At 35.4% G+C, this 23,004-nt stretch overlaps 1 protein-coding gene across 5 annotated transcripts in view; it reads left to right on the top strand.

Moving 5' to 3' along the window:
• Nucleotides 1-21,796, top strand: part of LRRCC1 (leucine rich repeat and coiled-coil centrosomal protein 1) — a 46,909-nt gene extending 25,113 nt beyond the window's left edge. For all 5 annotated transcript variants that reach the window (XM_030304040.2, XM_030304042.1, XM_030304041.1 and 2 more), the window contains 12 exons: nucleotides 121-268; nucleotides 1,311-1,459; nucleotides 5,333-5,537; nucleotides 6,376-6,515; nucleotides 8,144-8,345; nucleotides 8,977-9,162; nucleotides 9,910-10,084; nucleotides 10,958-11,121; nucleotides 14,556-14,764; nucleotides 14,858-14,995; nucleotides 18,673-18,808; nucleotides 21,099-21,796. In XM_030304040.2, the coding sequence (XP_030159900.1) occupies nucleotides 121-268; nucleotides 1,311-1,459; nucleotides 5,333-5,537; nucleotides 6,376-6,515; nucleotides 8,144-8,345; nucleotides 8,977-9,162; nucleotides 9,910-10,084; nucleotides 10,958-11,121; nucleotides 14,556-14,764; nucleotides 14,858-14,995; nucleotides 18,673-18,808; nucleotides 21,099-21,221 (1,975 nt within the window). In that variant the 3' untranslated portion in view covers nucleotides 21,222-21,796. The remainder of the gene's footprint in view (nucleotides 1-120; nucleotides 269-1,310; nucleotides 1,460-5,332; nucleotides 5,538-6,375; nucleotides 6,516-8,143; nucleotides 8,346-8,976; nucleotides 9,163-9,909; nucleotides 10,085-10,957; nucleotides 11,122-14,555; nucleotides 14,765-14,857; nucleotides 14,996-18,672; nucleotides 18,809-21,098) is intronic.
• The last annotated feature ends 1,208 nt before the right edge of the window (nucleotides 21,797-23,004 follow it).

Genomic DNA, 23,004 nt, shown 5'->3' with positions numbered 1-23,004 from the left:
GTTTATATACATTTATACAAAAGGATCCCTTTCTCTGATAGACCGTCATTACCTAAGTTGTGTAAAGTAGAATAAATACTATACATTTCCGAGTTATTACCTGTGTTTTTCTCTTTGCAGTTGTAATCGTAAAATGAAACAACCTTTCTTTAAAGACTTATATGTAAGATCATCTTTAGCAAACTGTAATACATTAGAAGAATCAGAAGAACAGAAAAAGGAGCTCATTAAAGTAGACAGTAGTAGCTCAGAAGACACCACTTACCGGGTATGGCATAGGAGATTAAGAAAAAATGAATGTGAATAATCTTAGTTTTAAATGTAGAATTAGTCCTAGTAAAATAATGCATGTTTTTATGAGCAAAAAATACTGCATATAATTTTATTGGGGTGATGGTTTGGGTTGTTTTTCCCTTCCTGATTTGCAGATTTTGTATAACACTATTTTTGCAAATTGTAAAGGAATGAAAATTATACATTTATCTAAGGTCAGATTTTGGTGAAATCATTTATCTTATGGAGAAAAAAACATCAGAATTTTCAAAGTCTTATTTCTTAAAACAGTGGTTCCTTTCTTTTGGGTCTCAGACCCTTTTAAATTTCTAAGGAAATTTATGGGTCTTCTCTGAGAAGTCTACTTTACACACTCAAAAAATGTGTATAATTTCAAGGTTTTCACATACTCTGCTGAAACCCAATTTTGGATGCATAGATCCCAGATTAAGAGGGCTTTAAGGGCACTCAGTAGAGCGTACAACTCTTTATCTCGGGGTCGTGAATTTGAGCCCTGCGTTGGGCAGGGAGCTTAACTTAAAAAGAAAAAAAAAAGGCCCTTAGAAATTTAAATATTCTTCAGTATTTGCCTTAATCATTCTCATGTTGTTAAGAATTTTAGTACACATTGATTTATATTTTCCATCAATTTGTCCTTGCTTTATTTGTGAAGTGCTACTTACACTTTCAATTGTAATGTGCATTGTTGTTCCAGTAGAATAATTGCTTTTTAACCTGTATCACACCTTTCATGCCATTGGTTTCCTCCCCCTATTCTCAAGTATGGAGGCTTTAATGTTTGAAAGATAATAATCACTAGGACAATAATAATACCAGCTAACTTTTATTGAGTGGCTATTATGTACCAGGCACTGTTCTCCACTGTTCTATATAGTGCTTTACTTCCATTAGTTTAATTCTTACCACAGCCCTTTAAATTAGATAACTATTATTTCTATATTACAAATGATAAAATTGAGGCAGTGAAAGGTTAGGTAACTTTTCTAGGTTCACATAACCCTATTGTTTTCTTTCAGACACTCCTTCAACAACTAGACCAAGAGAGAGAGAAGAGGTGGAAAGCTGAACAAGCTGAAAAGAAACTTAGGAATTATATTGATGAACTGCACAAACATGCAAAGGAGAAAAAAGGTTTTCATACCCTGGCTATGCTCACCACAGATAGGTAAGGGCAAAGTCTGTAAATCTAACTTAGAACTGGAGTACCTCAGTTTACGCTAGCTGTAGTAAGACCAAAAACAATGTATGTGGTTTTAGTTTGTTTTGAACTCATTTTATTTAGAGATTTAATGCTTTATAAGTTTTTTTTGTAAATGAAGGATTCAGGGTACACTTATTTGCCGTCAAGCTGCAGCCCTCAAGCTGAGAAGTGTTAGATAAATTTAAGTATTATAAGTGAAGAAGAGCAAGAGACTGGAACAGGGATTGGCAGTTTTTTCCTGTAAAGTGTTGGTTTCTGTTAAGGGTAGGGATTGGCGAACTTTCAGCTTTGGAGGTCATATTTGGTCTCTGTTGCATTTTCTCTTCTGCAGTGGGCTTTGGTACCAGATAGCCCAAGTTTCTTATTCTGGTATTTCGGTTTTTCCATCTTATCCATTTCCATTTCCCATTTTATCTGTTTTTTTTTTTTTTTTTGTCCTGTATGTATTCTTTAATGCAGGTTTGTCTTACTCCATTCTGTAAGAATACCAGTTTTCTGAAATTACAGTAACGTCATCTTCTGTTTCCTGTAGGTAATTATTTCTAAAGTGATACTTTTCCTCAAACGGTTACAAGACTTTTCTCCATAGTTCTTGTTGATTTATGTGTCTTATCCTTGAATGAGCACACTGTTTCTAGATTCAGTATTTGCCAACAGATAGCGTCTGGGAAGTTGTTCTCAGTTCCATTTCCTATCTGTTTGTACAGTGGATAAATTCCCTTCTACGATCTTAATAGATTAGTTAAGTTGATGTACACAGCTCCTAGCCCAATTCCCAGGTTCTTTTAGGCATTTAACTCAAAATGTTGTGGTACTTGTGTGTTATTTTTTATTCCCCACTACCTACTTCTCTCATACTTTGTACCCACGCATTATAAGGAAAATTATGATACTCATCATGTGTTCTCTGAGAACCTCTGTTATATAAGCATGATGCATCATACTATTACTATTACTATTACCACCACCCACTAACTTCCTGCCTTATTTGTTTTGGGACATGCTGTCTTTGATGTAAGAAGATGCTGGTCAGGGGTAAAGAAACAGAATGGATACATTAACAGTCTATGACGGCCTCAGAAAAACAGTACTCTTATTTGCATTAGGTGCATACTTAGCTAACAGAGTGCAGTGGTAGATTTACAGAGTCCCTGGGACCCTGAATCATGGAAGAGAGGATAGGGGCGCCGGGGTGGCTCAGTCGGTTAAGCGGCCGACTTCGGCTCAGGTCATGATCTCGCGGTCCGTGAGTTTGAGCCCCGCGTCAGGCTCTGTGCTGACAGCTCAGGGCCTGAAGCCTGTTTCAGATTCTGTGTCTCCCTCTCTCTGACCCTCCCCCGTTCATGGTCTGTCTCTCTCTGTCTCAAAAATAAATAAATGTTAAAAAAAAAAAAATTTAAAAACAAAAAATAAAAGAGAGGATATATCCTCCCCCCCCCGCCCCCACCTCACACACTTTTATGAAGTTGTAGTTTTATGAGGCAAAGCGTGAGTGTTTTAGGGGTGGTTTTTATTTTAACTTAGTTTTGTTTTTCTTCTAATCAAAATTTCTTCCAGACTTTGACATTATGTTTTCTCTTGTTTTTAATTGTAGGTGTATGAATTTTTGCTTTATTCTGTATTGTAGGTATTATTTAATGGGATTTTTGAGGAAGCAGTGTCTGGGGCTGCTAGCCAGCTTCCATTTAAATTGAAAGGCTTTGGGCACACTTCATCTTTATCCTTGCTTAACTTCTCCATTGTTGTCCATGTTTACCATGTTATATATTCGTTATTTTCTTAAAAATTCAGCTTCAATCATTTCTGATTTGCCTTTTATTTATACCTCAAATGTTCGTTTGGCATTAGATCCTCACACACTTTCATATCCCCTTAAGGGACTTGGTAGGGACTCTGCATTCCTCATCCCTAATAGAGTCTAACATCTAGGTGCCATGTTCTGAATATACATTATTTCAGAAACTCAATCTTCTCTACTATGCTTTTAACACATAACCTATAAACCCCCAAATCTTTATATGTCATCCAGATCTCCTTGATGAACAACAGATCTGATTATCTGATTATCTACCAGAAATACCTTGTGTACCTTGCTCATAAGTGTCTTAAATCAGCATGTCCACAAGTAGACTTATCCTGCTCCCTTATTTTATATTCTCTGTTCTAATAAATGATGTCTCATCCAGTCAGCCACCAAAGCTAGCAATCTAGGAATCTTTTTTTTTTGCTTCTTTCTTGTTCTCATATCCCATAACCAGTTGGTATTGGTATCTTCTTTATTCTACTTGCTAGAAGATGTTGAACTATCTTTTCTTTATCCTGAGACTGTCACCTTAGTTTAGGCCCTTATCTCTTGCTTAGATGGTTGTTCTGATTGTACTGATCCGTAGCTGCTCTGCCTCATTCACCAAATATGGTGGTCCACAGAATAAAGGCTAATACTCTTTCACACCAAACTGGCGTTGAGAAAGTAAACAAAGGAAGACCAGTTCAGAGACTACTCTCAAAGGGAAGAGGAGACAGTAAGGATAAGAATTGGAGAAATGACTAGTATAGCACCTGATGGATATATGTACTTTTTTCAGTTGTGGCTTGGAAATTATAGTAAATATATATAGGAGTGGCTGCCTAGCTCAGTAATTTATTCATGAGGCTGTGTCTTTGCTGTTTGTTGTCCCATTTTCTTTTTTAAAAAAATTTTTTAAGTTTATTTATTTTGAGAGAGACCGTGCAAGTGAGGGAGGAGCAGAAAGAGAGTGGAATTGGGGAGAGACAGAATTCCAAGCAGGCTCCACACTGTCAGAGCCTGATGCGGGGCTTGAACTCATGAAACCATGAGATCATGACTGGAGCCAAAACCAAGAGTCAGAGGACGCTCAGCTGACTAAGCCACCAGGCACCCATGTTGTACCATTTTCAAACACCAGACTTATATTCTTTCATCATTTGCCTCTCTGCCTATATAATAATGGTCAAGAGATGAACATCTGACCCAAGCAAGGTAAACGAAATGCCTTAGTCCATGGTCACAGTGATTGGTGCATACAGTGGGCATATGAACCAAATTGGACTAATCAGACCTTTCCCAGAACTCTCTTCTAAGTTGAACTAGAGAAAGATAATCTTTTCTATTTGGTCCTCAGGGCTGTTAGGATGTGAGCCCATTTCCTTCTCTCCATACTTTACAAGGAAGCCTACATTAGGAAAACAGAAACCAGCCTGTAGAGAATTACAAATAGCCCTTATGGTCTTCATGTCCTTGGTTTCAGGGGCTCCTCAGAATAGTGCACCCCATTCTCTGAATGGTCATGTAGGTCAACAGATTCTCTCTTTTAACTTAGTTAAGAGTTTTCAGTTGTAATCAAACGGTTCCAACTATTACAAAGCTGGGATCAATACTTTGTCAAAGTTAACTTCCAGGTATCTATTTATATATCAATTCTCTCTTACAGCTTTGTAACTGTATCCATGTCTCTTCCCTCTCCTTGAACTCCTTGAAGACACAGGCTGTATCTTAATCCATCTAGCTTGCTTTTAAGCCCATACCTAGCATAATGTCTGAAACAAATTAGGTGTTTAATAAAGTTTTGCTGTTGAATAGCAAAGTTCATATAAGATAAAATTTTATTAATTTGTATGGAGTGTTTTCCCTTTTGGCACAGTGTTTGTTTCAGGGATGGGAGAGAGTTGTATTATATTGTTTTTCAGCCATTTTTACCTAATGAGGATTTGAAACCTACTTCAAATTTCCTCTTTACTGTAACCTTTAATGTTTACTACAATTTTTAACCTTTTGTATGTGTAATATACTTAAAACCACATTCAATTTCGCTTTAGGTTAAAGGAAATTATATATAAAGAGAGAAATTCCAAAGCACAACTCGAAGTTATGGTTCACAAACTTCAAAGTGAAGTAAAAAATCTAAGTATTGAATTAATCAAAGCAAGAGATCAACAAGAGTATCACATTAGACACTTAAGAACCCTGGAAAAAGCATTAGAAAAAATGGAGAGGCAGAAGGGGCAACAGCAAGCAGCACAGGTATTTCTCTTTAAATCCGTCAACCATGTGAATTAACACAAATTCATAGCTTTCATCTTGAAACAAGTTATATTGTTATAGAGTAAACTTCAAAGATGTTAGACTATATGCAAAAAATTTAAATGTAACAATTCCTCTTTCTTTTTCTTTTTTTTTTTTTTTTTTAAAGATTTTATTTTGGGCACTTGGGTGGCTCAGTCGGTCAAGTGTCAGACTCTTGATTTCGTCTCAGGTTATGATCTCACGGTTCACGGGTACAAGCCCCCACATCTGGCTCTGTGCTGACAGTGCAGAGCCTACTAGGGATTCTCTCTCCCTCTCTCTCTGACCCTCCACCCCACGTCACTTTCATGCTGAAAATAAAAGTAATCTCTACACCCAATGTAGGGTTTGAACTTAGCAACCCCCCGATCAAGAGTCGGATGCTCTACCAACTGAGCCAATCAGGCCCCCCACTCCCCACCGTGGAGTTATTTCTGACTAGCACTTGCAAAGCAGTTTTAAGAATAGTTGGTGGAAATATTGGAGGTTATTAGGCTTATGTTCTGGGAGCCAAGTTTTAAAAGTCTCTTTGGGGATCCCGAAGATATTTCATTTTCATGCCTTTTGAGTGGAAGTTATTGAGGTCTATGATGTAACTAAACAATAGTTAATGCTAGTCCGATGCTTCTAAGACTGTACTTTTATGTGACCATGGCATCATTAATTTAATAAATTTGGAAAAAAATCAACTTAGTCACCAGGTTCTATTTAGAAGTCAGTTTTCTTTGGGGAAGTAGCATTAAAATAGAAGCAGGGAGAGTATTATCTAAATACTGTAATGTATATATTTACTCAGATACGACTTATCCAAGAGATGGAGCTCAAAGCTGCTGCTGCTGATAGAGAAATAAACTTACTTAGAACTTCTCTTCATCAAGAAAAGGAACAAGTACAACAACTTCATGAAGTTCTTACATTGAAAGAACAAGAACACAGGTAAATGAAAAATACATCAGGAAAATGACTTTTAAAAATAGAGAAAGAAAGCTTCTTGGTTCCTCCCTACCTTACTCACTTACCTAAAGCTAGACTGATTGATCAGTGCTGAAGTCTGACAGAATTAGCTCATGGAAAATAACATGTTTAGGTATGCATTAAAAGCAGTCTTACAGAAAGAACTGATAGCTTAAAAACAAATAGGTGGCTTCATTGAGGTAAGAACTTATAATAATGAAGCTCATTTTGCATTTTTTCAAGCCCAACCAAAAGTCAGTCATTGTAGTAGAGAAAACTATTTTTTTTTTAATTTTTTTTCTTTAATGTTTGTTTATTTTTGAGAGAGAGAGACAGAGACAGAGTGTGAGCAGGGGAGGGGCGGAGAGAGAGGGAGACACAGAATCGGAAGCAGGCTCCAGGCTCCGAGCTGTCAGCAAGGAGCCCGATGCGGGGCTCAAACTCAGAGTGTGAGGTCATGACCTGAGCTGAAGTCGGACGCTTAACCGACTGAGCCACCCAGGCGCCCCGAGAAAACTATTTTAATTGACCCCCAGGTAACTGCCTGTCAAATTAATCAATAGCCTTTATTCCTCTGTAGTGCAGGAGTCAACAAACTTTTTCTTTGAAGGGCCAGATAGAAAATATTTTAGGCTTTGCAGGCCATACCTAACTATATTTTTGTAGTAATAAAGTAGCCATAAGCAATATGTAAATGAATGGGCATGGCTATGTTCCAATAAAAGTTTATTTCCAAAAAAAAGAGTCTCCGGCCAGATTTGGTCCATCACTTATAGTTTGCCAGCCCTGCTCTGTGGAGTCCACAATAATTTGAACACTTGCAGCTAGTTATCTACTTACTGCCCTACCAGTTGAATTGTGTATTTGCATGAGTTAATTGTGTTTGTTACCAAACCTGTTTTGTTTTTGCCCTTATGTAAATGAAATTTTTACTGTATAAATTTAAATTTTGATGCACCGGGGAAAATTGTCAACATGTGCAGGGGCAGAACGACTGTAAAAGATGAGGGGCGAAATAATTGTAAAAATCTAAAATTTTGCACTTAGTTTCCTTCGCAGATATCTTTTAACTTCTTGTTCTGATTTAAAGAAACCAAAACTAGAAATAATGGATTTTGTATTATGGGTTTGACTTATTCAGGAAAAATAGTGGAAAACTGTAAAGAATTAACTCATATTTAAATAAACTTGCCCTATATATCAAAAGACCAGTGAATACTTTCACACTTCAACTGATTTTTTTCTCTTAACCAACCACCAGTACCAGTCAGACTATATTAGTTGTTTGTCACAGTTGTATGTCAAAGAAGATACAGTGAAGTAGAACTTGACTTCTACAAATGCACCTGAAGAATTTTAGAAATCATAAAATGATTCTGAACTATCTCAGTGAAGTTAAGATACAGCAGACCCCTTTTATCCCCATCACCACTGAATACATATAGTCTTCGTCTAACTACCATCCTCCGCCAGGTTGTTTTTGAAAGTGAGAAGCTGATTTTAAGTTAACAATAGAGAATATAGAATATTTAATAACTATTTAAACAGCCTTAAAGTTTTTCTTTCCTGATGAATAGCATCCTGCGATTTTTATTTGTATTTCATTCCAGGAAAGAACTTGAAACAAGGGAGTTTCTCAGTGATGCTGAGTTCCAAGAAGCCTTAGCTAAAGAAGTAGCTAAAGAAGAAAGAAAGCATGAACAAGATATAAAAGAGTACCAAGAAAAAATTGATACATTAAACCAACAGTATATGGATTTAGAAAATGAATTCCGTATTGCTTTAACTGTTGAAGCCAGAAGATTTAAAGATGTAAGAATTGGCATCTAGCTTTTTATTGAAAACAAAATCAGCAAGATATGGTTGGATGAGAGGACTACATTTTAGAATTCTAGCTTTATTGGGGCGCCTGGGTGGCGCAGTCGGTTAAGCGTCCGACTTCAGCCAGGTCACGATCTCACGGTCCGTGAGTTCGAGCCCCGCGTCGGGCTCTGGGCTGATGGCTCAGAGCCTGGAGCCTGCTTCCGGTTCTGTGTCTCCCTCTCTCTCTGCCCCTCCCCCGTTCATGCTCTGTCTCTCTCTGTCCCAAAAATAAATAAACGTTGAAAAAAAAAAAATTTAGAATTCTAGCTTTATTTACTGTTGCCTCTATGATTTTAAGCAAATTACTTAAATTCTTAGAGCCTTAGTTTCTTCACAAAAATATAGCCACTCTTCAGTGCTGTTGCAAAAACTGAGTGAGATTATAAATGGTCAAGTAAAGACAGCACCGGAATAAGAATTGGGAAGCCTGAATTCTCCTATTTCTATAGAGCAGGGATTGGCAAACTAAAGACCCTAGGCCTATTTTTGTAAATAAAGTTTTATTAGAACACAGCCACAGAAACAAATAGTTTCTAAATATTTGGAGAACTGCTATTTATAATGCAATTTTGAAATATAGGTTAAAGATGGTTTTGAAAATGTTGCAACTGAGTTAGCAAAGAGCAAGCATGCTCTTGTTTGGGCTCAACGAAAAGAAAATGAATCTTCCTCTTTAATTAAAGATTTGACTTGTATGGTGAAGGAGCAAAAAACAAAACTTGCAGAAGTTTCGAAATTGAAACAGGAAACAGCAGCAAATTTACAGGTAAAACATTGAAACATTTTATTTCCTCTTTAATTTTTTATATCATAGTCTCATGTATATTGTGATGATTTTAATACTAAGTATATATATGATGCATATGAGAAAAGTAATATAACTAGGAGATTAAACAATGACTTCACAGATTGTATTGCTTACACTAAAATGGTATTATTTAAATAAAATAAGTGAATTTAAGAACTGTACTTAGGTAAATAGGTTCCAGTTGTCTGTGATACAGCAGAAATTGTGATGGTGATACTCAGATGGTTGAGGTTCGGGAAATGGCACACAAATTGCTGATAGTCTTGTGGTGGTGATGGTTGTCTTTAGATAGACCTAGCTATAGTAATTCTTAAATTAACCTTTTTAGTGCTGTTGTCTCAGTTTTAAACATTAGCGGTATTTTGCCCAAGAAAACTTAATTCCAGAAAGTGACCTTTAGATTATTGATATAAATGCAGGTTGAGAAATTTTGAGTATTACATGTGTAATTGCTCTTTTAAGATAACTGATATTAGAATAACATTCAGCGTTCTTAAAGGAATAGTCCCTTAAAATTTGACTTTTTGTTTTATGACATACACTTATCTTAAAATGAAAACCTTTGTAATGTAAAATTTAGGAGCATTTACTTTGTATTTGGTTAGATAACAATTTTTCTCCTAAAATGCAAAAAGTAAAAAATAGAGCACTTAAATGTAATACTGTGCTTTTTTTTTTTTTTTGATGTTTTTTGGGGATATACAGAATCAAATCAACACCCTTGAAATCTTGATTGAAGATGACAAGCAGAAGAGTATTCAAATAGAACTTCTCAAGCATGAAAAAGTCCAGCTCATTTCTGAGCTAGCCGCCAAGGAATCACTAATTTATGGTTTAAGGACAGAAAGAAAAGTATGGGGGCATGAGCTGGCACAACAAGGTAAAATTTTCAAAGGGAAAATAGCTCATTCTTCTAAACCAACAATTCTGGGTATTGATGAGAAAAACAAGCGCTCATTAATTCTGCCTAAGACATACCAAAAAAAGGCAACACTTTATATGGAAGGATAAGTAAGCATTTGCCAGCCAAACAGCCAAATGAAATGCCTAAGATGTGAAATAGTTTATTACACTAGTTAGGAAGTTACAGCTCTGATTTTTTTCTTAATTTTGGTTTTCTTCCCAACATAATTTGGTTACTTTTCTGATCAGGTATACATTTACAGTGCTTCAACTAACTAAGTCATTGAAATAATTCTTACACAGTGATTTTAAATTATTTGTATAGTATGCAGTATTCATGTTTTTTCCTAAAAATTTGGTAACACTTTTGTTATACATAGAGAAATGTGAGAATAGTATATGAATGAAAACCACTGTAGGTGTAGGTATATTTACTCTTAGTCTCCTTTGTTTTCCAATCACTAAAGCAAGAGATAGACACTGTTTTATGGCCTTCATAGATTACAAATTATGAATAGCTAGATGTTGGTCTTAGTGGAGAATTGCTCATTTGTCCATTCCATATAAGAATCTTTAATATGATTGTTTGAATGTCATAAGCTGATCAATTAAATATCACATGTCTGAGTTACTTGTTTTTGATTTGTGGCTTTAGGTTTTCCAAATAGCCACAGGTGTTTAAAGGGCCTTTTGGTTCTTTTCCCGTTTCCTTTTATATTATGCTTTATGTATTTTGGGTTTTTATTCAGTTTTTATTTACTTTTTATTTACATTGCTAAATTAGATATTCATAAAATACAAATCCTCCAAGATCTTTAAAAGTTTGTAACTCATGATGTTTATTTCTCAGGATCGTCTCTAGCCTTAAATCGTGGCAAATTAGAGGCTCAAAATGAAAGTTTATGTAGAGAGAATGAGTCTCTGAGAAAGGCAAATGAACGTGATAATGATGCATTAAGAATTAAGTGCAAAATCATAGAAGACCAAACTGAAACCATTGGAAAATTAAAAGTTGTAAGTTTGATACTTTATTTTGGGAAAAGAGCATGTGGCAGTTTTGTAAATCTGTGGATCAGAGTATCGAATAAATATCTGTCTCAGTGAATCCCAACTGTTGTGGAATTTGGGACATTATCAGATGTTTCCTTATGTAATCTATGCCCTTTGCCTTTTAAAATGACTGTATGGCCTTTATTAACTTTAAATTACTTTTATCTCAGAATTTTATGGGATGTTATCATGGTCCTGTGAAATAACTGAAAATAATGTCATTAAAGGGTTAGGAATCTTAAGAAAATTAATGTTTTATATGTTTAAAATATCCATTTAGAGCACTGTTTAGGATCTTCTAATATTGCTAAATTCTGAAAATTGTGACAAAACCCAACTATTCTGTATTTAAAAGTAGAAATAGTTTGTAAAACTATGCTTGTTCCCAGGGGAAACCATTTCACCTTCTTCTCCAATATGGCATATCTTAATAGAGAATACTACTAGGTTCACTTGTTTCAAAGTATGTTACATGAAAATTTTCCAGAGAAATTTTTTGAAAGTTATCTTGAGTACTGAATCAAATTTGATCTCCAAAATTTTCTTCTAGAGATTATCTTAAAGTGTAAAACTGAGCCTGGCTGGCTCAGTGGGTTAAGTGTTCAACTCTTGATTTCAGCTCAAATCATAATCTCAGGGTTTGTGAGATTGAGCCCTGCGTTGGGCTCCACACTAACAGTGAGGAGCCTGCTTGGGATTCTCTCTCTCCCTCTCCTTCTCTTTCTGCCCCTCCTCCACTCACACATGTTTTCTCTCTCTCTCTCTCTCTCTCTCTCTCTCTCTCTCTCTCTCTCTCAAAACAAATATTTTTTTAAAAAGTGTAAAAACTGAGAAAGGAGTATTTTAAAAACTTCTAAATGAGATTATCACCCATTAAAAGTAACAACTCATTCTTCAGAGTAGCTATAACTGCCTAAGATTTAATTTTCTTTTTCTTAGTCATTTTTAAGAAACTCCTTGAGAACTTGACTTTATCAAGTACAGAAAATAAATCTGTATCACCATGTTGCTATATCCTTAGCTAGGTTTAGACCATGAATGCCTGAATTGTATCACTCTAAGCAATTACATTGTTGTTCACTCCATTGAAATTTGGTTTCAGTATGTCCAAAATTTCAAATATATCTGTCATACATGCCAACGTGCAGTGAAAATTATTGAAATTTTTTAGCAGTAAGCCTTTTTTCTTGTTTTAAAATTCTAGCCAAACATATTTTCCTTTGAGTTAAGCTAAGTATGAAACAGAAAGACTTGTGATTTGCTTTTTAAATTTCACAAAGCAAAGCAGGGGATACTATGGGTACAAGACATTGATTTGACAAAGCTACTTCTACAGAAGACTACTGCCTTCTTGTCAGTCTCAGGGCAGGAAGGAAATGACTAGTAATGAATGATACAGTGGAGCCAAAACACTGTTGAGTTTTAGTTTTAGAGTTTTGGTTTTAAAAAAAAAAGTTCAGATTTTTCAACCCATCATTCTTTTCCCATAACTTACTACATTTACTTTAGAGAACACTGCACAGCCTCACAGGTGTGAGTATTAGGGTGCTTTCCCACCAACCATGTAACAGAGAGAGATAGTTAGGCATAATTTCTTTCAGCAGTAAATTCATCTAAAACCGATAATGACCTTTATCTATTGTTAGGTTGGATGTTCATAGAATAGAAAACCTTCAGGTCTTTTAAAGTTTGTCACTGATCGTGTTGTTTCTCAGGATTTTCCCTAGGCCAAAATCATGGGAAATTAGTGGCTCATATTGAAAGTTTATAGAGAGAGAACAAGTCTCTGCAAAAGGCAAATGAACCTGATACTGATGTTTGATGTTTTGGAGTGTGATATTTTCAATTAAATGGAATCTATAGTTAGCTTCTGACTATGGGAATCAGAAGCAGAAGTTTTTTTAAAAATTCTGTTTCTGCCCCATATATTATTTTGGTATTTTTCAGTATATCTGGGTCATAGTACTCTCTGATGCTGCAATGTTTATCATTCTTTTTGATTAATAGGGTTATTTCATAATAATTTTTTATAGCTTTTGTGAACTCCCATAACATATGTCAAGACTGCTCACTCTTAGTGCTTCAGAGAGTCAGGGGGACAAAATAAACAATTCATGACTTTTTTGCAAATGTTGGTCAAGCCTAGGAGACTACCCAACATCTTTGCTTAGATTTTTGCATATGTAACACACTGAGGAATTGAACTGCATTGTTTATAATTCTTATGAGTATATACTTAAAGTGACCTTTCCCAGCATTTGTGTGTTTGCCTCCATCTTCTTCCCAAAAGGAAAAAAGGCAAGGTGGAGTGGGGCAGAGGAAAGAGGGTAAAAATAAGAACTGCCAGTTTCATCTATTCTCACTTACAGAGACTGATACCAGTAGTCGGTGTGTAGCAGACTGTTCCAGACATCCAGGCATGCCCCCACAAAGCAAAGAAATAGTCATTGGAATAAATCACCTATAGGAGGCCTAATCCCTGCAGACATTTAACGCTGCCTAAGGTGGTTTTGATCTTTCATTATCCTCTGATTTGTCTTATGCACATACAGGATAAAGTCTGATTCATGGTATAGAAGATAGCATAAAAAGTTTGGGGAGATGTAAACCCTGTTCTTATGTGACATTTTAGTAGTGATAAAATCATGCTTTGTTTTGAGGTAAAGCATTTATTTGCTCATCCTGATGCAGAAAGCACTTCTGTTGAATATAGTAGAAATAGCAGTTTAATTAGTGCCACACGTACTGTGCATATCAGTCTTTGCTGTATCTGTCATCCACCTAGAGTTTTCTTTCTCTTTCTGTCATGCAAACATGTTTTCAAATGCAAAATTACAGTAATTGAAAATTTTTATTGTGCCGCTTTTCCTTCTCCCTCTATGATTGATAATTGCTAACTTAACTTACTGAAATAAAAAGTGTAAAGGGCATAAGAATTTTATCTTCCTTTTTCTTTTTTTGTAATTTTTTAATGTTTATTGGTTTTTGAGAGAGACAGAGCATGAATAGGGAAGGGGCAGAGAGAGAGAGAGGGAGACATAGAATCTGACTGAGGCAGGCTTCAGGCTCTGAGCTGTCAGCAGAGCCTGGCGTGGGGCTCGAACCCACAAACTGTGAGATCATGATCTGAGCAGAAGTCAGACACTTAACTGACTAAGCCATCCAGGTGCCCCTAGAATTTTATCTTTCTTAATAGCACTTAAAACAAAGTAGTAGTGATGTTTCTTGTTGATTGTTATTAAAAAATGTCCTGTAAATCTTTTTGAAAACACTTAGTGAATATTCAGTTTATTTTTTAATCTGTAGTTTTTAGAATCATTTTAAACCATTAAATCCAAATAGGAAATGAGACATCTGGGTTAATAAAAATAAAGTGCTGATTTTTTTGTTTCTCTAAGTGTGTACAAGAAAAAGAAGAACAAATCAAAGTATTACAAGAAAAGATCATTGAAATACAAAAATGTACCCAAGAACAACTTGATGAAAAATCTTTACAACTGGATGACGTAATTGAAAAACTGGAAAGACACAATGAAAGAAAAGAAAAACTAAAACAGCAGTTGAAAATAAAGGAATTAGAACTTGAAGAAATTAGAAAAGCTTATAGGTATTATATAGTATTTCCTATTGAGAAATAAAATGTGGCTTAATAGTTTCATATAACTAATTTTATTTTTTAAATTATTTCTTTTTGTATTAGTACACTTAATCAGAAGTGGCATGATAAAGGAGAGCTTCTAAGTCATCTGGAAATGCAAGTAAAAGAAGTAAAAGAAAAATTTGAAGACAAGGAAAAGAAACTTAAAGCGGAAAGAGACAAAAGTATTGAACTACAAAAGTAAGTCCTAAAATATGTGGGAGATCTTTCTCTTTTTTATTTATTTATTTATTTTTTTAAATATGAAATTTACTGTGAAATTGGTTTCCATAAAACACCCAGTGCTCATCCCAACAGGTGCCCTCTTCAATGCCCATCACCCACTTTCCCCTCCCTCCCACCCCCCATCAACCCTCAGTTTATTCTCAGTTTTTAAGAGTCTCTTACGGTTTGGCTCCCTCCCTCTCTAACTTTTTTTTTTTTTTCCCCTTCCCCTCCCCCATGGTCTTCTGTTAAGTTTCTCAGGATCCACATAAGAGTGAAAACATATGGTATCTGTCTTTCCCTATATGCCTTATTTCACTTAGCATAACACTTTCCATTTCCATCCACATTGCTACAAAAGGCCATATTTCATTCTTTCTCATTGCCAAGTAGTATTCCATTGTATATATAAACCACAACTTCTTTATCCATTCATCAATTGATGGACATTTAGGCTCTTTCCATAGTTTGGCTATTGTTGAAAGTGCTGCTATAAACATTGGGGTACAAGTGCCTCTATGCATCAGCACTCCTGGATCCCTTGGGTAAATTCCTAGCAGTGCTATTGCTGCGTCATAGGGTAGATCTATTTTTAACTGTTTGAGGAACCTTCACACTGTTTTCCAGAGCGGCTGCACCAGTTTGCATTCTCACCAACAGTGCAAGAGGGTTCCCGTTTCTCCACATCCTCTCCAGCGTCTATAGTCTCCTGATTTGTTCATTTTAGCCACTCTGACCAGCATGAGGTGGTATCTCATGGTGGTTTTGATTTGTATTTCCCTGATAAGGAGCGACGTTGAACATCTTTTCATGTGCCTGTTGGCCATCTGGATGTCTTCTTTAGAGAAGTGTCTATTCATGTCTTCTGCCCATTTCTTCACTGGATTATTCGTTTTTCAGGTGTGGAGTTTGGTGAGTTCTTTATAGATTTTGGATACTAGCCCTTTGTCCGATATGTCATTTGCAAATATCTTTTCCCATTCCATCGGTTGTCTTTTAGTTTTGTTGATTGTTTCCTTTGCAGTGCAGAAGCTTTTTATCTTGATGAGGTCCCAATAGTTCATTTCTGCTTTTAATTCCCTTGCCTTTGGAGATGTGTCAAGTAAGAAATTGCTGCAGCTGAGGTCAGAGAGGTTTTTTCCTGCTTTCTCCTCTAGGGTTTTGATAGTTTCCTGTCTCACATTCAGGTCCTTCATCCATTTTGAGTTTATTTTTGTGAATGGTATAAGCATTCTAGTTTCATTCTTCTGCCTATTGCTGTCCAGTTCTCCCAGCACCATTTGTTAAAGAGACTGTCTTTTTTCCGTTGGATATTCTTTCCTGTTTTGTCAAAGATCAGTTGGCCACACTTTTGTGGGTCTAGTTCTGGGGTTTCTATTCTATTCCATTGGTCTATGTATCTGTTTTTGTGCCAATACCATGCTGTCTTGATGATTACAGCTTTGCAGTAGAGGCTAAAGTCTAGGATTGTGTTGCCTCTGTGGGAGATCTTTTGATGTAAACACTGAATTGGGATGGGTGAGATGTAAAAAGCATATGTAAATGTATTTATGTGTATATATGGCTTGTATGAGTTAATTGGTACATAGTGCCTAACACATAGTAGTAATTGTTGGTTGAATATTTTTTTTTATGACTGTGATTATTTTCAAACTGATTGAAACATCTAGTGATATTTTTGGCTCTTCTGTGTGGAGTTTAGAATGGGCAGTCCCTTAACTACCAGGGGCAGTGAACTCCTGAAGAAGCTAGAGCGGATTTCAGTAGCAGGCCTGCACAAACTGAGGATGAGAGCTAATTTGAAAGAAGGGGAAGAAAATGTATACCTGGGTGCCATCGGTGTGTAGATTTTATAAAATCCCATAGAGGAAATGAAGGCTTCACCTTGTAAACTATGTAACTGGACTTCTTAAAATAATTTATAAAGTTGGCTGCCTTGAAAAATAGGTAACACAGTTTAATGATCAGTTAAACTCTGGTCAAGATTAAAGAGTGGTATGGATAAACAGCAAAATCTCATGTAGGGGTCAGTTCCCATTATATCAAATCTAATAGAACCTGGAATTTGATTTCTTATATTTTAACTCAGTGTAAATGGAAAAGGTTTTGACTGACAGTAGTGTCTTGTTTGTCTGCTAATGGACCCTGTTCCACTTTGCTTTCAACCAGCACTAATACAGGGACTTTGGCTTGGAACCTGTTGAAATTTTCTCTCCTGCCTGTCACAATTGGGAGTCTCTTATATCCTAAAAGAAATAATCATTTCCTATAAATAGCAGTTCCTAAAGTTAATATAAATCATAAAGCCTGACAGTTTTCAAAATCTCTTATATTGCATTGTTTGTCATGTTGTTAATAGCAAAACAGTAAAGACCTGATTGTATACATTAATGCTTTTATGCATTGTAGACTAAGATTAGTATGTAAGATAGAAGATTTTTAACTTAATAGAATTTTAATAAAAACAGATTTTATTTATATAGCCTTTTATAATACATAAATTGGGGTGCCTGGCTGGCTCAGTCAGAAGAGCATGTGACTCGTGATCTTGGGGTTGTGGGTTTGAGCCCCATATTGGATATAGAGATCACTTAAATAAATAAATTTTTAAAAAAATACATAATTGGTTTTTTTCTTCTATCTTATTTTGCAACCAACAATAATTCTGTGAGGTTGGCAGAACAGGTAGGATTATCCTGTTTTTATAGTTTAAAAAACTTAAAAGCAGAGTTTGTGACTTGCCCTTAAGTCATACAGCTACTAAGGGTTGCTTGCATCTGGGAACATAAGAAAGACTTGATTCACGGACCCAGTGTTCAGTCTATTACTATGGGCTGTGCCAAAAGCAGAAAATATGTTCCTTGTGGACTTAACTTTCTTAAATGAAATTATTCATACTTAATATAAAGGAATTGGTTTTTTGCCTCTAAGAAACTTATAGCGCTAAAATTTTGTGAATACAGTACTGTTTAATGTGTTTATTAACACAGGGTTTTATCTGTTAAACATTAGCATAGAAAAGTCAGATCTACATGTTCATAAACCTAAACCTGCCTATAACGTACACTTCTCAAATTATCACACTACAAACACATGGAGAAAAAAAATTGATAGCAATCATCTATGAATGTGCTTATATATCATACCATGAGACTCAAAATAAATGGGAACCAGAGTACTCTAACTTTTAGAGGATAAAAGGGTAACAAATTTAAATTGATGTTATCCTGCCCTGTTCTATTACTAACAGATTCTGCTGGATGAACTACTTATGTCTTTTATTACCCAGGATACCTTCTTCTATTTAATGGAGTTATATATACTTCCATTAAAATGTGAATGTAAGATGGGGTGCTTGGGTGGCTCAGTTGGTTAAGCATCTGACTCTTGATTTCTGCTCAGGTCATGATCTCACGGTTTGTGAGATCAAGCCCCATGTCGGGCTCTGTGCTTACAGCGTGGAGCCTGCTTGGGATTCCCTCTCTCCCTCTCTCTGCCCCTCTCCCATGCACGTGCTCCTTCTCTCTCTCTCTCTCTCAAGATAAATAAATAAACATTTTTTAAAAAGTGAATGTAAGAGCTGCCATCTAAGAAGAAAAGAAATTCTAATTTTTATAAACCTAGATAATATGGTTTTTGTGCTTTTTTTTAAGGGATGCAGTGGAAAAGCTTCATAGTATGGATGATGCCTTTAAAAAACAAGTTGATGCAATTGTTGAAGCTCATCAAGCTGAAATAATACAACTAGCAAGTGAAAAGCAGAAATACATTGATTCTGCAAATTTCAAGGTACTATAAATAAAATTTGCTTTGATAATCAGTATTAAATTATTATAGCTAAATAAATTATATCTTTGAGAATTATAAAGAGAAAAGGCAGTATGATTTAATGGCTGAATAGATATGAAGAATGTTGCCAAAACTATTGTGCAATCAGGCCAAAATGCTAGTAATACTTAGACTAGTTGTAGAATTCTAAGGAAACCAAAATTAGAAGTTTGATTCTGATGTGCACCTCCATGATCTCTGAATAAAAATTGACGTATTCCTGATCAGTCTCATATGGAAGCACCTTTGGTTACACATAGGCAGGGTAAGAATGTGAATAAGTACAATTCATCACTACCTTGGAAATAACTCCCAAGATGTGTTTTGTTAATTAGGGTTTAAGACTATCCTTGATAATCTTGAATGATATTTAATATCATCGACAGGAATTTTAGGTGTTATTAAATCAGAAGCAACATCAGAATCACCTTATAGAGCTTGTTGGTTTTGTTTTGTTTTGTTTTTTAATATTTATTTTGAGAGGGAGTGCACATATGCTAGTTGGGGAGGGGCAGAAAGAGGAGCCCAAGCAGGCTCCATGCTCAGCACAGAGCCTGATGCAGGGCTTGATCTCAAGACTACGAGATCACCACTTGAGCTGATATCAAGAGTAGAATGCAGGGGCGCCTGGGTGGCTCAGTGGGTTAAGTGTCCGACTCTTGGTTTCCGCTCAGGTCATGATCTCATGGTTTGTGAGCTCGAGCCCCATGTCAAGCTCCGTGCTGACAGTGCAGAGCCTGCTTAGGATTCTCTCTTTTCCTCTTTATCTGCCCTTCCCCCTCTCACTTTCTCTGTCTCTCTCAAAAATAAATAAAAAAAAAAGGTAGAGCACTTAACTGACTGAGCCACCCAGATGCCCCTAGAGCTTTTTAATAATACATATGCATGAGCTTCCCCCCCCAGAGACTTTCATTTCCTAAGTCTCTTGTATTTTAGTTAGACCCAGTTATTTTAAAACTCAGCAGGTAACACCTGTTTGGTTTGATATGTCCCCTCTTTTGAGACCTACTAGATCAGTGGAACAGTTGTAAATTTCCATTTTTCCTTGATTTTGAAGTGGCAATAAGAAAGTGAGATACCTGTACGACTAGAGACTCAGAAACCAGTGACTGGGAAAGAGTTCATAAACAGAAAGAGTGACTCCATATAATTATTACAGTTGTGTGATTAGGTGACATTACCCTCAGGAGTCTATGTGCAAAGAAGGAAGCAACAAGGTCTTTGGAAATAATGAATAAGGAAGTATAACTTGTTCAAAATGCAGTTCTTTATTTTATTTCATGTCAACAGATGTTTCAGAAGTTTTCTTTAAAATCTACCAAGTTTAACAGGGGTGTATCAGGTAATACCAAATAAAACATAAGATTAGGCCCTTAGTTGAAAGGGAAATAATAAGTTTGATATTGGACCTCTAGTGCTGATATGACGTAATAATATCAAAGGGATGTGTCTGTTTGAGAGTTAGAGAAATGGCACCAGAGCTTAAATGTTATAATCATGAAAACATTGTAAATTATCACATGAATATAATTTAAATTAGGAGAAATACTAATTTTCTCAGGGGGAAAAAATTAGGAAATCTATATTAGAGATTAGGAAGAGGGAGATAAATAGAAAGGAATGGTCATATTGATAGTACTGTCAGGAATGTTGTATCATAGGAGAATTTCAAGCAGAAATTAGTAGGATCAAATACAAAGAATCCTAGGAGAATATAGGTTAGGAAGAAATGATAAAATTATCTTTCAAAAAGATGGTAATTTATAACCCACAGCAATTTTAGAAATGAGATAGACTAAATTAAAGCATTTCTTTAGGAAGGGAGGTTATTTGTTTTGAAAGTTTATAAGGAACTGATATTTTACTTGAACTCCTGATTCCTTATTCATATGTAGTACAGGACAGTGGAAAGATTAAGTCAAAAGAATGGTTTCTGTCCATATACACTACTGAGAAGCTGTATAACTTGAACAAATTTTCTAAGCTCTAAAATAGAGTTAAAATAAATGCCCATGTGCTCATCACAAGCACCCATGAGATATAGACAATATACATGTAAGTACTTTGTGTACAGTATAAACATTGATTTCCCTATTAGTATTTGAACAAGTTACATTTTACTAACCTCTTTGCTTTAAATGAATACCACAAGTTACAAAATTGAAGAGAGTAAAGTGTTGACTTTTTGTTTCAGAATACATTTTTAAAATATATTTTCTTTAAAAAAAAGTGAATTTATATGTTGATTTAGGTTCATCTAGTTGAAGAAGAAATGCGTGAACTTCTGCAAGAAACATGCAAGAACAAAAAAGCAATGGAAGAAAAAATTAAGCAACTTGCTTTTGCTCTAACTGAAATTCAGCGAGAAATGTGATGTTTCTGAGAATGAATTTAATTGAAATGGAACAGCAGACCTATTGTAAAAATGATTAAATATTGTAATAGTAGTAACTGCTACGACTTTGAAATGTCTCTTTGTACACATTTCATTCTGATTATATTTTAAAAGACTTTTGATCAAGTATTTTTTAATTGTATCTGTAGGTTTCTATAATAAATTGTTGATAATATGTGTATTAGAAAAACCTATCAACCAGATTTATGACACTTTCTTGTTTCTGTGCTATATATACATTGTTTGGCAATTACACATTTGCCTACAAATATGTAAATAGAAATTAAGATTAGTATTTAGACTATATGAGGTAAAATATTTTCATCATTGTTGTTACATTATTGTGTTGATGAAAAACTAATATATATATTGGTCATCCTTTAGTTGATGTAGCTCCATTTTTTTCATAAGTGTAGCTGAAAAGATTTGAAGTCTGTATGATAAAGATGTGGCATTCTTAACAAAGCACAGGTAACCATCTCCACATCACTCATAATGACCCCTTTTTTAGAATGCGTATGACTTTTTCATTAAAGATTATACTTAAGGTTTTATGAACATTGTCTGTTCCTCAGCAGCAACACTACTGTTCCATGCTCATTTTCCCTTCTAATCACTGTATATAAAAGAATTCTTATTTTAACTTTTGTCATCTCTTATGCTCCTATGCATGCAGAAAAAGGAAAAAACCTAAATACTATTTCTAAAAGAAAGAATATTTTGAACTAATAGCCACTGAAGTAAGTTTTAAAAATTAAATGCAATCAGAAAAAAATGCAAATGCTTCTAAAAGAGAGGGCTCCATTTCATCAGAGGCAAGATTCCTACTGAAATCTGTGGGACAACATCAAGCATACAAACATGCACAATGAGGTCAGGAGGAAAAATAATGGCTGACAATTTCCTAAATTTGATGAAAAAGATTAACCTACAGATCCAAGATCTTCAGTAAAACCCAGGATAAACAAAGAGAACCACACCTAGGAACTATAGTCAAACTCTTGGGAAATTCTTGAAAGCAGCAAGAAAATACGACTCATGTAGAGGAACGATTGACTGCTCATCAGAAGCAGTAGAGGCCAGAGGGCAGTCAGTCACACAGTTGAAATGGGAAGAAGAGGAACTGTCGATCAAAAATGTTATATCCAGCAAAACTCTCAAGATAAATGCAAAAAATGGCATTCCCAGACAATTGATAGAATTTATTGCTAGCCAACCCACCTTAAAAGAAATGTTCAAGTTCTAAAAGGCTGAAAGGAAGTGATACCAGACATTAACTTAAACCCACTGGAAGAAATGAAGACTATTGGGAACAATAAACATGTAGGTAAGTTTCTTTTTTTTTTTTTAAAAAAGTTTACTCATTTTGAGAGAGAGAGCTAGAGAGCAAGCGGGGAGAGGGGCAGAGAGAATACCAAGCAAGCTCTGTGCTGTCAGCACAGAGCCCGATGCAGGGCTTAAACCCAGAGCTTAAACCCATGAACTGTGAGATCATGACCTGAGCCAACGTCAAGAGTTGGACACTTAACTGACTGAACCACTCAGGCATCCCTATGGGTAAGTTTTCATAGGACTATATAAATACATTTTTTCTTCTGTTAATTAAAAGACATTTATGGCAATAATTTTAACACTATATTGAATTTGCAGCATATATATTGGGATATGTGTGACAAAAAAAACACAAAGTTGGGAGGAAATACAGCCATACTCGAGTTTATTTTGTCAGATTAATCTAAAGATGACTGATAAATTAAAATGC

Source organism: Lynx canadensis, chromosome F2 (genome assembly GCF_007474595.2).
Source record: "Lynx canadensis isolate LIC74 chromosome F2, mLynCan4.pri.v2, whole genome shotgun sequence".
Classification (NCBI taxonomy): Eukaryota; Metazoa; Chordata; class Mammalia; order Carnivora; family Felidae; genus Lynx; species Lynx canadensis.
Note: the sequence above shows the minus strand (reverse complement) of the source record. Positions and strands in the feature narration are given on the sequence as shown.